Raw genomic sequence first — 15395 nt, 5'->3', positions numbered from 1 at the left:
ATCCTGCCAATAGCAAAGTAAGATTAGTTAAGCATTTTCATGTATATTCTGACACTACCTTATTCTTTTCACCATCTGCTACTTTTATAGGTGAATCAATATGTTGGCCATTGTCCTATATCGAAGGTTGTAGTCAGGATAGTGAGGTTTACCAAAAATTGCTGTTATTTCATTTTTTTTTAAATCATCCTGGCCTGGTACCCTTGGCAGTTAAACCTTTTCCGACTACAATGCCAAACCATTTGCTTTCTATTTAGTATGCTTGACACTTAAGCCTTTGTAGCTGTTTCCTTTTTTTGTCCCCAACATCCAGGGGACTCTAAAGGTACACAGGGTTTGTGTATTCCCCGGAATGGGGACACGAAAATAGTCAAAATCTACCTACATTTGATTTGTTTGTGTGGTGCGTGTGTGTGTGTGTATGGGCGGTGCTGCATAAGAAAGTGGGTTTTTTGTGCTGAAAATGATATCAGTTAATGGTTCGCTGTGCTTGGATCACCATGCTTCTAGCTTTCAGGAACAAGCCAGTTAATCCTGAAATTTTTGTACCACAGTTTCTTTTTTTCTAAGAGGTAGTCCATTTTGTCCTAATTTATGTGGTTTCAAGCCTTCTTGTAGTTTGTTGTAGAAGCAAGTGCAACTCCCATGTGTGATCGCAGAAAGCTATACAATTTTGAAAAGTAGACTAAATTTTGAATTCAGCAAGGAGTCATTTTTGCAGATCCTCAAGGTCTTCCCAAAGAAACTAACTGTTGAGAAACATTAAAAATAATAGTACATTTATGACTATTTTCATCTGTAACTTCTGGTCACACTGGCCGATTTACATAAGCAATACACTGTTTTGTCTGACAGGCCCTTCTGGTCGCAGTGATGTATAGGGTTTGTATGTTTCCCCCAAGAACAAGTGATACCGAGAGCCAACAGCTGAGCTGTACTTTACAGTTCTTGTTCATTGTGTACCGACATACACAGCAATTCAAATATTAAATAAAAACCTTTGAATTTCTGGAATGTACACAAGAAACAGAGTTTAGGAGCAGGGGTTATATGTACGCCTTTGAATTTGGAATTATCTATACTATCGTGACTTAGAGGGTATTTTGTAAAATGCTTCCTTTCTTGTGCACTGGCTTACATTTGGAAGCTACAAATGCAGATAGATCCAGTTACTAATAACAAGTGTACTACCACCCAGCATTCCTCCACGACTCCTGATAAAAATAGTACCTCACTTGTGTGGGTAGGCCTAGCGCCCGCGACAGGGAAGGGCCCAAAGCGCACCATGGACACTTCACATTTTTCCACTCAAAACTGACCCTTGTGTTTGCAATTTGGATAGCTGTGAATTTTGGACCCCAGCTCAGCCGGTACCCAGGGAAACCTACCAAACCAAATATTTCTGAACAGTAGACACGTGGGGGGAGTTCATGGTGGCAAGACTTGAGTGACTGTCAGCAGGTCTTCTTCACCAGTAGCCCTTGCAAACCTTAATTTGTTTTTCACATTTCTTTGAGGAAAACTTTTGGAATCTGCTGGGAGCCAGAAATGTTCTACCCCTTCGCATTCCCCCACGTCTCCCGATAAAAGCGGTACCTCACTTGTGTGGGTGGGCATAGCGCACGCCATAGAAAAGGGCTCAAAAGTCAATGTGGCGACACCAACATTTCCTATCAAAATATCACCTGATTTGGTAATGCTAGTAGCTATGGTATTTGTGCCCACGCGTCACTCAGGGACACCTACCAAGTCCAGATATTTCTGAAAGCTAGACAACTGCAGAAGTCCAGGGTGGTGTGCCTGCCATGGATCTCTCCATGTTTTCCTACCCACAATGTCCTGCAAAGCTCAAACATTGTCTACATTCTCACATTTCTGTATGGGAAAGTTCCGGAAACTGAGGAATCCCGAAATGTCCTATCACCCAGCTTTCTCGCACGTCTCCCAATATAATGGTACCTCATTTGTGTGAGTGGGTCTAGCACCTACTACAGGAAAGGTGCTAAAATGCAATGTGGCAACATCAGTAAAAGGAGTAGCTATGCTATTTGGACTCAGGCTTGGTGATTACCTAGGGATGCCCACCAAACCCAGACATATCTGAAAATTAGATACCCAGGATGGGGTGCATTCTGTGGATCCCATGAGGTTTTCTTTCCCACAATGCCCTGTAAACCGCAATCTTTGCCTAAAGTCACATATTTTCCTTACATTTACCCAGCGAGAGAACTCACCAAATCAGTCCTCCTCTGCCAAATCACTGTAAGCAAATGGCATCATCAAATCAGTCCTCCTCTCCTGAGATCCAAATGGCTTCCAGTGCGTCTCCGGCAAGTAACAATGACATCAGTGCGCTGAATGCTCACATATTCGTCAGTGGTGCAAGCGGAAGTGCTTTCGCTACCATCGCTGGAGAAGGCATGTGGTGAGGGGAAACCCAGCGCTCCCCTCACCGGTGAGGGCTTGGATGTGCTGGACCTGTCCTTTAGTACCTACAAAGCAAGCTAAGTGGGTCAGATAAGCTTGTCTTCCTAAAAATTGGGTTGTGGTTCTAAAACGTTGGGGCAGCAATGCTCTGAAGTCATCTGATGCACTGTTGCAATACATTTTGAAATACTGATGCTAAAGCAAACTCATAACCGTCCTAAATTTCTACCTTTTCCCAAGACTGAAATAGATTCTTATTAACTGCTTTTCTTAAAACACGCACTCTAACTGGGTAAAAAAGATGCCCAACTCTTCAATTTTGCATTTCTTTATTTATGAATTATGTGATGTTGTAATTAACTAATTTGAAATATAGCAAGGGGGCTTGAATTGTATCTACTACTTTCTTATTAAGTCATTTGAGGTTTTTTTCCAGAGAAGTATTCATATAACATGATTTATTCACCGCTCCCCAAACAATTTGCAATTCACATGAGTATTGGGACTAGTACGAGTGCTGTGATAGAACAAAGGGTTGAATCAGGGAGTGCTTGTTATCTGGAATAGCAAGCTCGTGAGTACATGTCACGTCAACAAACTTACTAAAGATCTACCTATTCATGAACTGAACCACTAAAAAGCATTTTTAACATACGGTTTAGTAGTGTTTGTATGTTCGGTTTACTCTTGTGTGAAAACTTTTTTCTTTTTCCCCCCTTTGGATCAGACTTGGAAAGGTTCCACAGCAAGGCCCAGAAAGATTAAATATGATGTCAGAATGGAAAATTCAAGGTCACCAGAACTGCTTCCAAAACCTGAAGTGCATGAGACTCTTCCTTTTGAACAACCCTGCGCTTCCTCTTCCAAGTGGGGCAGATTTCTCTCCTCTGTTGAGAGTTGTGAGAATGTGAGTTACCAGCCATATTCAGAAGGCGTCCAGAATCCATACACCCTTCTAGGGACCTCTGCCTCGACTGGTTTTCTTCAGAGTAGAACTCAGCAAGCCAATGAAGACTGTATGAAACCAGACAAAGGTGATTGGAATGGAAACTGTATTGGGAGCTTGACAAAAGGGAGTTTCCTCCCGCCACATAAATTGTTTCTCTGCACAAAGGGCCCACCCAGCGTGAACAATATCAACATCCCAGCTACTACAGACATTTGTCAAGATTCCCAGTTTATCTGTAAAACTTTGTCTGCAACAGATATAAAGAAAGAAGCCCCACCAATTGGAAGCTCCCAGTCACCCAAGTGGTTAAGTCATGGGACAACAACTCCTTTGCAGTCAGTGCCTCATGCAGGTACTGCTGCCCAAAGAGGTCTGTTTCAGACAGATGAAGACTTTGATGATGATATTTGAAATGCAAACTGTTTATCAACTTTCAAGGTGTGCCTAAGATTAATTTTGGTACAGCATAATAAGTTTGGGATGACTTCTTATTCTCTATTGTACTGGCACACACCCAAAATATTTTGTTTGCTCCCGCTTAATGTATATGTATGTTTGCTTAACTTATATGTATTGTAAGATCGCTAAGTTACTTGAAGGTGGCAGATTTAGAGCAATTATGAGTGGCTGGGATTAATTCAGGAGCTCTATTTAACAGTAGTTTTTCTCGGTGAGATTTAGATCAGTGAACACTGACGTCCTCTTTGTAGCACTAAAGTGGAAACAATTTACGAAGCAGTAGAGCAAAGACAGTACAACACAATCAAATATGTCCATAATTCCATATATGTGCAACCAAGTAGAGTATCCACTGCTTACGATAATGCTGCCAAAGCAGAACATAGACATAGAGACCTATCAGGGACGACTCTTTTTAAGACTAACACTTATTAAGTCCATTACGTTCATTAAATAAAAGTGAAGACTCTTGATGTCATAATTAAGTCTTCTTTGTTTCAATTCCAAAAAGCTCACACAGCCAACTTGTTTCGTTCAGATGAACTTCTTCAGGGCTACAGATAATAAAACAAGCATAGGAATATTCCTACATATTACAATGTGAACACAACATGAACATACTACAATATCACAAATACAAACACTACCCTAATAGACTACATTGGAAGCGAGTATGATTGAATCACAGAATCTAAACCTGAAAATAATGAGGTTTTGGAACGCCAAACATGGTACAATTATTAGACACATAATAAACTTGCATACTATTCAGTGTATGATAGTGATGAAGCAATCCAAAATGTAACCTAGAAAATACAGAAAAGGAACAAATAAGAAAATGCTGAAAAAAGGCACAGAACCCATTACATTTGATGAAAAGTTAAAACTATGTGCAGCCATACATTTAGATAACCAGAATAGTGTAATCATCTCCATATGGCCATGCCTGAATGCATACATATGGGATGACATATTCTTATGCTTGTGTTATTATCTGCAGCCCTGAAGAAGTTTGAACGAAACGTGTTGGCTGTATGGACTTTTTGTGACTGATTTATGATATCAAGAGTCTTCACTTTCGTTTACTGAACCTAGTGGATTTGATGACTGTTATCCTTTAACAGAGTGTTCCCTGATGGGTCTCTTTGTTGCACAATTGGAGGTACCAGGAAATCGAGTTCTGCCGACTGACCCGGCCCTCCTGGTTCCAGGACCCCAGCGCGACACGGCGCTTCCGGCATTACCCGGCTCACAAGGTACATGCGGATGCAAGATATTATTCTTCTCCCGCCCCTTGGACCCTCGAAATAACTTCCTTGAATTACTGATGAACCGACCAAGCGGACAATTCATCCTTAATTGTTTCCGGTCTAACTCCATGCCTCGCGCGCTCTTCAAGTGAGCTCTCGTACCAATTGCCCTGGACCCTCGTAATATATACTTTTGTACTACTGATATACCGAATAAAGCGGACAATTCAATATAAAATTGTTCATGAAGTAAGCCCTCGTCTGCGCGCTCTTACATGAGCTCCTGTACCCATTACCCCTCTGGCGAAAGAGGCTTATAAATTAAAAAGGCAACCATTGCTCTGTCCTGATGATGGACTCCATCATTTAGCAAGGGGGTCCGAAACGTCGTCGACCCACTGTGTACCATATACTTGTGGAATAATTTATTATACAAAAATTGTGTAATGGTACCTATAAGAAATTCTCTGTCTAAAATTGGTATTTTATAGAGACTGTTGATTTTGCCTTACAAGCCCTTTGTGTATGTTTTTGTTTGTGTATTGTTGTGGCTGGGTACAGGCTTGTGCCCCACGCACGTGATTTGTTGAAGGTGTTATTGTGTTTTGCAAACTTTGATTTAAATATAAACTTTGAGGACCTCTGCCCGGCTGGGCATGTCTTCTCTAATATAGAACTGACTGAGTCTATATTCATTTTCAATCATGTGTCTCGCTGCCAGGGACCATTGTTGTTTCCATATGCACAATTGGAGGTACAGCACGCTTCTGTATGTGTTCCACACATGCTTCAATCATGCTGTGAAAGGATTGCCTCTCATGGAGATGAGAAAGGATTTATTCTGCTTGACATGGCATTTTAGGAAATGTGCTTTTCAATTAGTCCTTTATTGCCAGTTTGGCAATAGTTTTGTGTTGTGGCCATCTAGCTGCAATACAGGTTGACATCTTTACAATCCAGACTGCTAAGATATTGTAGCAATCAGACACAAAAATAATTTCAAATGTATGCTTGAAACTGGATGAGAAATCGTATTTGGGACAGAAAGGACATATTGTAAATAGTTAATAGAAGTTTTCAAGATTTTACTACAGAGAAAAAAAAAGAGGCTTTAGTTTATTTAGGAAAAATTCAAACCATGTTAAATTCTTTTTTTAATGCAGTGACATGCTCAAAGCTTTCTATATTGTAAAGTTGACTCGCTCATTGCATAAAGTATAGTGCACATGTCATGGTTACTTAGTTATTAGTTAATGCCTGGCAGTCACTAAGGAATGCAAGATGTCGCACATCTTGTGATGACAACTTTTTCAGGGGGTGTGTGTTCGCTTCTGCGTGAGCAGAACCTCTTTAATAATTCTACTTTTTCTTTTCAAATTTATTCTAATAAATTGTATTCCAGTAAGCCACATGTTTTGATTGTGCCACAACTTTTAACTTTAGCTTCTTCAGATAAACTACACTTTTCTCCTATCTAATAATTCTTGAAAAAAATACTAACGCCTACCTTAGGCATACATATATTTCCTATCTTCCCCAGTCCCTTTCCTCCAATCCCTGCAGTAGCAGTACTATATTTTGTTGTGTGTGAGTAGTGTACATAATTCATTACTGGCATTGAGAGGGTGTTTTTATACATGTAACTAATGTGAAACATGGGGTAGCGCCAGAGTGCGGACTGTCAAGATGGTCGTACTGTAGTGGGCCTTTGAGTGCCAGAATTACTATCTGGCAATATTCGTACCCTCTAGGCAAAATACGTATGAATAACCCACAATTCAAGCTGTCCTACCCTACATAGCTCTCTGAGGTACAGCATGAGGAGCCTGGACAGACAGCCGATAGTAAAGCCTGAGTGTGATGCAGCCCAAATAGCAGACGGACAGCTGGCCCAAGGGTTTTGAGTGGCTGTCCGTACAGCACGCTAAGCCCCAGTCCCTCAGTGATCAGAAAATGGCCTCAAGAGCTGTTGAATCTACTCTGGGAGAGGTGGCCAGACAGAAACAGCAGTGAGTCTGAGCGACAGCAAACCTTGATGTGCTGTACTGGTGGGCTCAGCGGCTCGTCTCCTGTCAGGCAGGTGCGGTTGATGGCACCACACGGCCAGAAGCTTTGATGCTTACCCAGATGGACACTGATTGGGGGCAGAAATAGTGTTATGACGTGACCTCGCCAGGGGGCGTGGCTTGGACGCCGATCGGGATGGCGGCGTGAGCTCGTAGCTCCGCACAGAATCCCGTTAATTCTCCTGTTTTCGGAACCCTAGGCGGCCCGGAGACGACGCTCCTGCCCTCTGAAGTGTGAGGGGACAGCTGGACACTATTGGTGAGCCGCTGGGGGACTGCAGGCCCCGAGGAGACCGAGTCGAAGAAGCGGCTGAGGTGTTGCCGAGGGTGCGAAGAAAATGGCGGCGTGGAGTTCGGCGGGCCCCGAACTTCAGCTCTGAGCCGAGTTGTCGCCGACTGGCAAGGGATACTGGCAGGAGATCCTGCATTCAGCTGATCGAGGCACTGGGGTCGGCGGTGCTATGCCTTGGGGCCGAGTGACGCTGCCTTGACTCGCCAGGAGCTTGGGGACCCTGACTGGCTGCCGCCCGGAGACTCATCCTTTCCCCCTCAGGCTCCCGGAGTGTACCTAGCTGGTCGTTGCTCCTGTGAGTTTCAGTGAAGACATTGCTCTGCCCGGTGCCCGACGACCGGCACTAGCCTACGGGCGCTGACGACAGCGGGCTCCAGGACCTGTGACGCAGCACCCTGGAATGGCGGCGACTGGAGGGCCGATGGCCGGGAGATGCACTGAGGAGGGCTCGGCGACATCGACTCGGCTGGGCGAGGGTCCCTCCCCGGAGCTTGACCGAGAACAGCGGTTGAACCGGCGATTGGATGCCATACTTGATGCGATCGCCTCGACTAAGGACGCGTTGCACCAAGACATCGCCCAAGTGGCCACGGGCCTAGGGCTGCTCCGCGCGGATCATGCGAAGCTAGCGGACAGAGTTAAGGACCATGACCAACTGTTGCTGGACCTGAAACCATCGGTGGTGGCCGCGGAGCATAGGATTGCGGACATGTTGGCCCGCCTGGACTCGCTGGAGCGGAGGGCGGAGGATGCCGAAGGCCGCAATAGGCGGAACAACGTGCGGGTCGTCGGCCTTCCGGAACAAATTGAGGGGGAGGATGCGGTGGCCTATATGGAGACCTGGTTCCGCACTGTGGTGGCGCCGGAGGGGCTCACTCCTTTTTTCACGCTGGAGCGGGCCCACCGGGTACCTGCTCGCCCGCCGGGGATTGGCCGCCCCCCCCCGACCGATGGTGGTGAGGCTCCTCCACTACAAGGACCGAGATCTCCTCATTCAGCGGGCCAGGATGTCGGGCCCTTATGAGGTGGAGAACAGTAGGGTTACGATCTTCCCGGACTACACCCAAGCGGTCCAGAAAAACCGGGCATCATTCTTGGCGGTGAAGAAAGAACTTAGGGAGGAAGGCGTTCAGTATTCCTTGCTCTACCCGGCTAAGTTGCGGATCATCATGGATGGGGCTACGCACTTTTTTCAGACTCCGGACGAGGTTTGGCATTGGCTGGAGTCGTATAGAGCGGGGACGGACAGATCGCATAAAAGCAGACGAGATGAACCCAAGCGGCCAGGGTGAGGCAATCGCAACGCATCAGATCCCGCAACAGGCGCCAGCGGGAGAAACGGGAGGCTCAAATGGCGGCGGAGAAGAGGGATGCACTCGCAGCGACGGCGGCCATTACAGGGTCGCAACAGAACAGTGAACGGGCAGAAACGGACTCGGGAGGGGAAGGCAGCAAGACGGGCGAGGAACTCTCGGAGGCGGAAAGCTCGAAGGGGCCGACGGTGACCCCACAGACTTCAGATGGTATCTTTTGCGGCTGAGATTGGACTGGGCTAGTTCGAGACTTCATGGTAGGGTGGTATCCTGCTGTTGGAGGACGGGATGCCGGGAGGGGAGGCTGTGTGCTTCGGGAGGGATGGAGGCGCGGGGTGCGGGCTCCGCTTGCTGGGGTCGGCGGCGACTCACCCCCCTTGGGCCCTTAAGGCCGACTGTGGTGGAGACCACAGGGTAAGAGTGTGTGAAGTTGGTTCAAGGTTTGGATGGGGGCGGACATTGGGTTTGTGTGCTCTGTCCTGGGGAGTGGGGTTTGGGGAGTTTTTCTGTTTTGGGGGTGTTCGGGGGGGGGGCAACTGCATTGGGGGGGCTGTGAACATTCGTTATTTGATTTGGACTGTACGAAGTTGGAATGGGGACGTTACCTAATCTGAAATGCCTGACGTGGAATGTCCGGGGGCTGCGAACTATGGTGAAACGTCATAAGGTCCATGCATATCTAGTACGCAGGGGGGTTCAGATTGCCATGCTCCAGGAGACTCATCTCACTAAGAAAGAGTGTACTGCCTTGCAGAAACGATGGAGGGGCCAGGTGTTTGGCACCACTTACTCAGCGTATGCCAGGGGGGTGCTGATCTGGGTGAGGGCGGGGATACCCTTTCAATTACTGAATCAAGTTGTGGATCCGGATGGCAGGTTTGTGGCGGTGGAGGGGAGGTTATATGGACGGGATGTGGTTTTCTGCTGTGTGTATGCGCCGAACACTGATCAAGCTCGATATTTTGATAGCCTCTCGGGGTCTTTGGCCTCTTTCCTGGCGGCCCCAATAGTGCTAGGGGGGGACTTTAACTCGATCACGGATGTGGCTCTGGATAGGTCCCATCCCCCCCTGGTGGACTCCCCGGTGCGCAGGTTAGCCGCGCACAGGAAGGACTGGCAGGATAGATGGGGGTTGCTGGATGTCTGGAGGGAGCGGCACAGGGAAACCAGGGATTATTCCTTTTACTCTGCTCTTCATGACCTGCATGTCAGGATTGATTCGGTGATCTGCAGTGGATCCCTAGCCCCGCTGATCTCCCATGCGGAGTACTTGGCTAGGACGATCTCAGATCATAACCCCCTATTGGTGCACATTCAGTGGCAGAGAGAGCGCTCAGTAATTCCAACGTGGCGGCTTCGGCCGGAAACGCTTGAAGATCCTGTGTTCACTGATGCGGTTCGACAAGGCATTGATAGCTATTTCGGAGTGAATGAGGGCACGGCCACGAGTAGGTCCACTGAATGGGATGCAATGAAAGTGGTGGTGAGAGGAGTGTGTTTGGGTAGGTTTTCGAATGCTCGCACGGCTGTGCTGACTGACCTCATGAAAGCGGAAGAAAGGTTGAGGGATTTGGAGCGCCGCAGGCCAGCTAGGCCGGACTTACAGGCCCAGCTCTTAGAAGCGAAAGAAGTGGTCGCCACCGAGACGGAACGTTTACGATGCTATGATCATAGGCAATATATCATCAGGGCGCATGCGGAAAGAGACAAGGTGGGTACCCTCTTGGCCAGACTGGCTAATCCGGAACTTAGGGGCTCCCCGATCCTCGGCATTCGTACTGCGCAGGGAGAGATGGTATACACCCAAGCAGCGGTATTGGAATGTTTTAGGGGGTACTATGAGGAACTGTATCAGGGCCAGCTGGGAGTGGGGGTCCAGGACATTGCGGAATACTTGGGGGCGGGGCAGCTTCCGGTCCTAGATGAGGAGGACGCGAAGGAACTGGGCGGCCCGATCACGCTCTCAGAAATGCGGGCGGCCATTAAGCATATGGCCCGCAACAAAACGCCCGGGGTGGACGGATTACCGATTGAATTTTATCAGCGGTATGCGGACAGTTTGGCGCCCAGGCTGCTGGCGGTGTACGCTGAAGCCTTCGAGGCTGGGGTATTGCCTGGGTCCATGCGGGAGGCCTTGATTGTGCCGCTCCTAAAGCCTGGCCGGGATGCTGCGGATGTGAGGTCTTACCGCCCGCTATCCATGCTGACGGTGGATTATAAGATTCTGAGCCGAATACTGGCCACCAGGCTGGCCCCATATATGACGGGCCTGGTACATAGGGACCAGGCCGGGTTCATACCCACGAGGAGCACGGCGCTGAATATTCGCCGCCTGGTGGGGATAATGGACGCCATCTTGGACGAGGAGGGAGCCCCGGCGGTCCTATCCGTGGACATCGAGAAAGCCTTTGATAGCTTGGAATGGCCGTTCCTGGACGGAGTTTTGGAGAGGTTTGGCATGGGCGAGGGGTTCCGCAGGTGGACAAGGGTCTTGTATGCTTCGGCGGCGGCGAGGGTGCGTTTGGGCGGCCTGGTGTCTGCGGCGTACCCGGTGGGCAGGGGCACGCGGCAAGGATGCTCTCTGTCCCCCCTGTTGTTTGCTCTGGCGATGGAACCTTTGGCGGTCCATGCGAGGTCGGGTGTCAGATACGCGGGGATAGCGAGAGGCGGGCAGTGGCATTATATATCGCTGTATGCGGATGACTTGCTCCTGTACCTGGCTGACACCTCGCGGGCGTTGGCCGGTGCGATGGAGCTGTTGTCGGAGTTCGGCCGGCTGTCGGGCCTTAAGGTCAATTGGGCGAAGACTTGTGTGTTCCCGCTGCGAGCGGGCTCGCCCGTTCCTGGTGGCGACTTGGGCGTGGTGTGGGAGCCATCTTGTTTCACCTATCTGGGTGTTCGCATCTACCACGCGACTGCGGACCTCTTGGAGGGCAACATTGGTCGCTGTGTCCGGGCACTGAGGGGCAGCTTGTCTTTCTGGTCGACCCTCCCGCTGACGGTTCTGGGTAGGATTGCGCTTTTGAAGATGGTGGCGCTCCCCCGCTTCCTCTATTATTTCCGAACGCTGCCTGTCTGGATTCCCCAAGGGGTCTTCAGAGACCTGAGATCGATGATTATTGGCTTCTTATGGGGACACGGCCGCCGTAGAGTGGCCCTGAGCACGCTCCTTCGCCCTAAGGTTGAAGGGGGCATGGCTGTGCCTGACTTCGAGCTGTATTATCTAGCGGCGCAGCTGCAGGTTCTTACACAGAACGTAGCTAGGGTGTTCCGGGGTCCAGAGGAGGACCGGGACCGAGGGATACGACGCCACGTGCTGTCTTATATTGTCATGCAGCAGAGGCTTGAGTTGCGGGCCCTCACTATGGAGGAAAGGACGCTCCGGCTGTGTTGGCAGAGGAGCCTTCGGAGAGCGAGGGCTTCGCGGCCTTATGCGCCGGAGATCCCGATCAGCATGCTGACGGCCTTGCCGCACGGGGGAGATTGGTCCCCGTTGCTGGATTGGGAGGAGGCGGGACTACAGGTGGTAGGCGACTTGTACATAGATGGGGCTTTGGCACCGTTCGAGGCGCTCCGGGACCAGTTCGGGCTGCCCGACGGGGGGTTCCTCCTGCACGCGGCAGTGGTGGCTGCCATACAGAAGCACTGGAAAGGGGGGCTCGTAGAACCCACGACGACTATGGCGTGCCAATATGTGGTGATGGCAGCAGGCACGGTCAAAGCTGTGACGTGCCTCCATAATAGGATGCTGAATGAGGGACTGGAGCCACTCCTGGGGCTCAAGGCTAAATGGGAGGAGAGTGTGGGCCGGCACATACCGGATACGGCTTGGGGACACATCCTGCGGCGCACGTGGAAGGGCACGAGAAATGCGCGCTTTCAGCAAGTGCATTTCTATGTGCTTCATAGGGCCTATTTAACTCCAGAGAAATTACAGCGGTACTTCCAGGTGCCGGATGCCCGATGCCCACGGTGTTCGTCTCTGGGAGCGGACATGGATCATTTGTTTTGGAAGTGCCCGCAATTGGGGACCTATTGGGCGGAGGTAGGGGGACTCCTGAATGCAGTGACAGATAGGGAGGTGGAATTCGATATGGCGGCGTGCCTGCTGCTCTGGTTCCCGCACACTAAACGCACCAAGGTGACGAGCAAGTTCCTTGATCTGGGTCTGATATTGGCGCAGAGGGAGATATCGTGGCATTGGAAGTCCAGGGGGGGGCCCTCGCTGCGTAGATGGAAGAATGAATTGCTGCGGTGGTCTGCCTGCGAGAGTGTGCTCCGGATGCGGCAGGCTGTTAAGATGGGGAATGAGAAGGTTTTGGATGCGGCGCGTGCATGGGAGCTAGTGGTGCAGGCCTTGCGTGATTCTTTTGTGGACGACGAGGATGGGGAGAACTAAGCCAGTGGACACCACGGGGCGAACACAGAAGTGCTATATTCCGCACTGTGGTGGTTCCATCTAACTCGACAGGACGAGGCGTACGCCCAGCAGTTGCCGGGGGGGGGAGGCCTTGGGGGGGACTGGTTCATGGGGGTTCGGGGTGGGACGGAAGCCACTGGATGGTAGCCGCCTGGGTGCCTTGACTCTACTAGGATGGTTGGCACAGTGTGGAGTATGAAAGGGCTGGAGGGAGCAGCCAGGCGAGATAGAACGATAGCACCTAGGGTAGGCCCCGATATGAGCGGTGTCACTGCTTTACCTCTGGGATGGCTGACGGAGATGTTGTTGTGGGTGGGGGGGATAAAAGCAGATACGTACTACGACTTTTCGACCATGGTCCCCGTGGGACGTGCACCGTGCTTTTCCTATTGAATGTAATAACATGCCGCCCGGCCCCCGGGATGCGGGCTGAATGGCTGTGTACAGTTTGGACTTCTTAGTGGACGAGGGGATGTCACGAGTGCACTGGTTGATTGATTGTATCCTGTGGTTTCTAATTCTGCAATAAAAATATATTTGAAAAAAAAAAATGACGTGACCTCGCCAGCGCATATTGGGACTCTGGAAAGGGCCTGAGATGTGCATGGACTTTAAGGTGCATTTTCAATAAATGCTTAGGCCTGCCATAGATTGTGGTGCCACTGTGGATACTGGTGTCCTGACTGATTTTCCGCTTCAGCAGTGAGACACTGTAGCAGTAATGCATCACCACTTCTGTGAAACTGCCAGAAGGGTCTACTTGTGTCCCCACACTTTTCGTAAATGAAAAAGCACCGCTAGAAAATTAAATGTCCAATAATTCGTTGGAGAGTAATAACTCGTTAGGCCACATTCATACAGACGCTGAATCACAAATGCTGTTGGATAGATATGTGGAATTCAATGTTCCTTTATTAGTCCATACAAACACCAGCCAACGCGTTTCGTTCCGTGACCGGAACTTCTTCAGGGCTGTAAATCATAAAAACATACAAAAAACCACCATAAGTGCCACAACAAAAAACCAACCTGTATGTATCAAACATACAACAGTGTTTTAAAAAACAGTACATTTTTATACAAAAACTGCGACCATGGGACACCTACATCGGTTGTTATTAAAAATATGTCCTTTGGTTAAAAAGAAGAAAATTGTTTTTCGACCTGTTTGCATAACCCATATCGCATGTTATTTGACTGTTTTCCTTAAATGCCCATTAGGATTCATACTCTAATCGTATGTATCAGCGTCCTTCATTCCTACTAGTTACTTCTGTCATTATAAAATGTGGGAACCACTTAACACAATAGTTTGAAATAAAAACATTCAAGTTCGTTAACAAGAAATGGCTGCTGCTTAGGCACATGGCAATTCCTTGCTCAAAAGTCGCGTGAAAACAAGCCAACACAGAATTCACAATATCGTTGTAGCAAAATAGCTGTCCGTCAAACAAATGGCAAAATACAGACCTATATGTTTCATTGGTCCATCACATATCTTAATGTCTTATCGCAACATGGTTTGTCCCACTCAAAGCCTCCGGCCAGATGTTATTCATACAAAATAAATTAAATAAATTCGTATCCACGTGAAGGGTAATATATACCACCATTCCCGAACTCTTTATGAAACAACTTATCCTGTGGCCAACTGGGTGCCAGCCCAATTTACACTGTATTAAAACGTTTCATTGTACACATGAGAATGTAAAATCCTTTTAATATTTCAAAATCATTTTAACAATAATCCTACCTAAATTATTTCGTAGACGCAAGGTGATGCTAATCCGAAATCTTCCTGATTAATGATTTCCTGGCTATTTTTAATCCATTTCTATATATCAATATCCATTAGGAAAGCCTGTGTGTCACATAACGTAGCAGGTATTAACCTAGAAGTGGAAATCAGGAGAGAGGGAATGGAGGAATATTAAAAACAGATCTCAGAAAAACGTGGTTACAAATCCAAAACGATGTCATTAATCTATGTGGACAGAGGGTCCCATATTGCCTGTCCCTTTTTAAAAAAGCCTACCTTTTTGATATGTGTAGACTTTCTATCTTCAATTTTGAATATTTTCCTTTTGACTCGATATTCAGTTTCAATAGTAATGTCACAAGTGATATTTACCTGTGAGAAACAGAAAAATATATGCACAATGTATGGGTTTTGTAACCATATGCCAAACACCGTTAGAAACTTAAGACCTGCTGCATCC

The 15395-nt window shown here is 48.3% G+C and overlaps 1 protein-coding gene across 5 annotated transcripts in view; it reads left to right on the top strand.

The window, feature by feature from the left end:
• The window catches only part of MRNIP (MRN complex interacting protein), a 168711-nt gene extending 162221 nt beyond the window's left edge, over nucleotides 1–6490 (top strand). For 3 of the 5 annotated variants that reach the window (XM_078653544.1, XM_078653545.1, XM_078653546.1), the window contains one exon: nucleotides 3155–5830. In XM_078653544.1, the coding sequence (XP_078509670.1) occupies nucleotides 3155–3787 (633 nt within the window). In that variant the 3' untranslated portion in view covers nucleotides 3788–5830. The other 2 variants (XR_013598698.1, XR_013598699.1) reach the window with 1 other exon arrangement.
• The last annotated feature ends 8905 nt before the right edge of the window (nucleotides 6491–15395 follow it).

The sequence above is a fragment of the Lissotriton helveticus genome, chromosome 7 (genome assembly GCF_964261635.1).
Source record: "Lissotriton helveticus chromosome 7, aLisHel1.1, whole genome shotgun sequence".
NCBI classification, from domain to species: domain Eukaryota; kingdom Metazoa; phylum Chordata; class Amphibia; order Caudata; family Salamandridae; genus Lissotriton; species Lissotriton helveticus.
The sequence above is the reverse complement of the archived record's forward strand: the minus strand, read 5'-3'. Positions and strand labels throughout refer to the sequence as shown.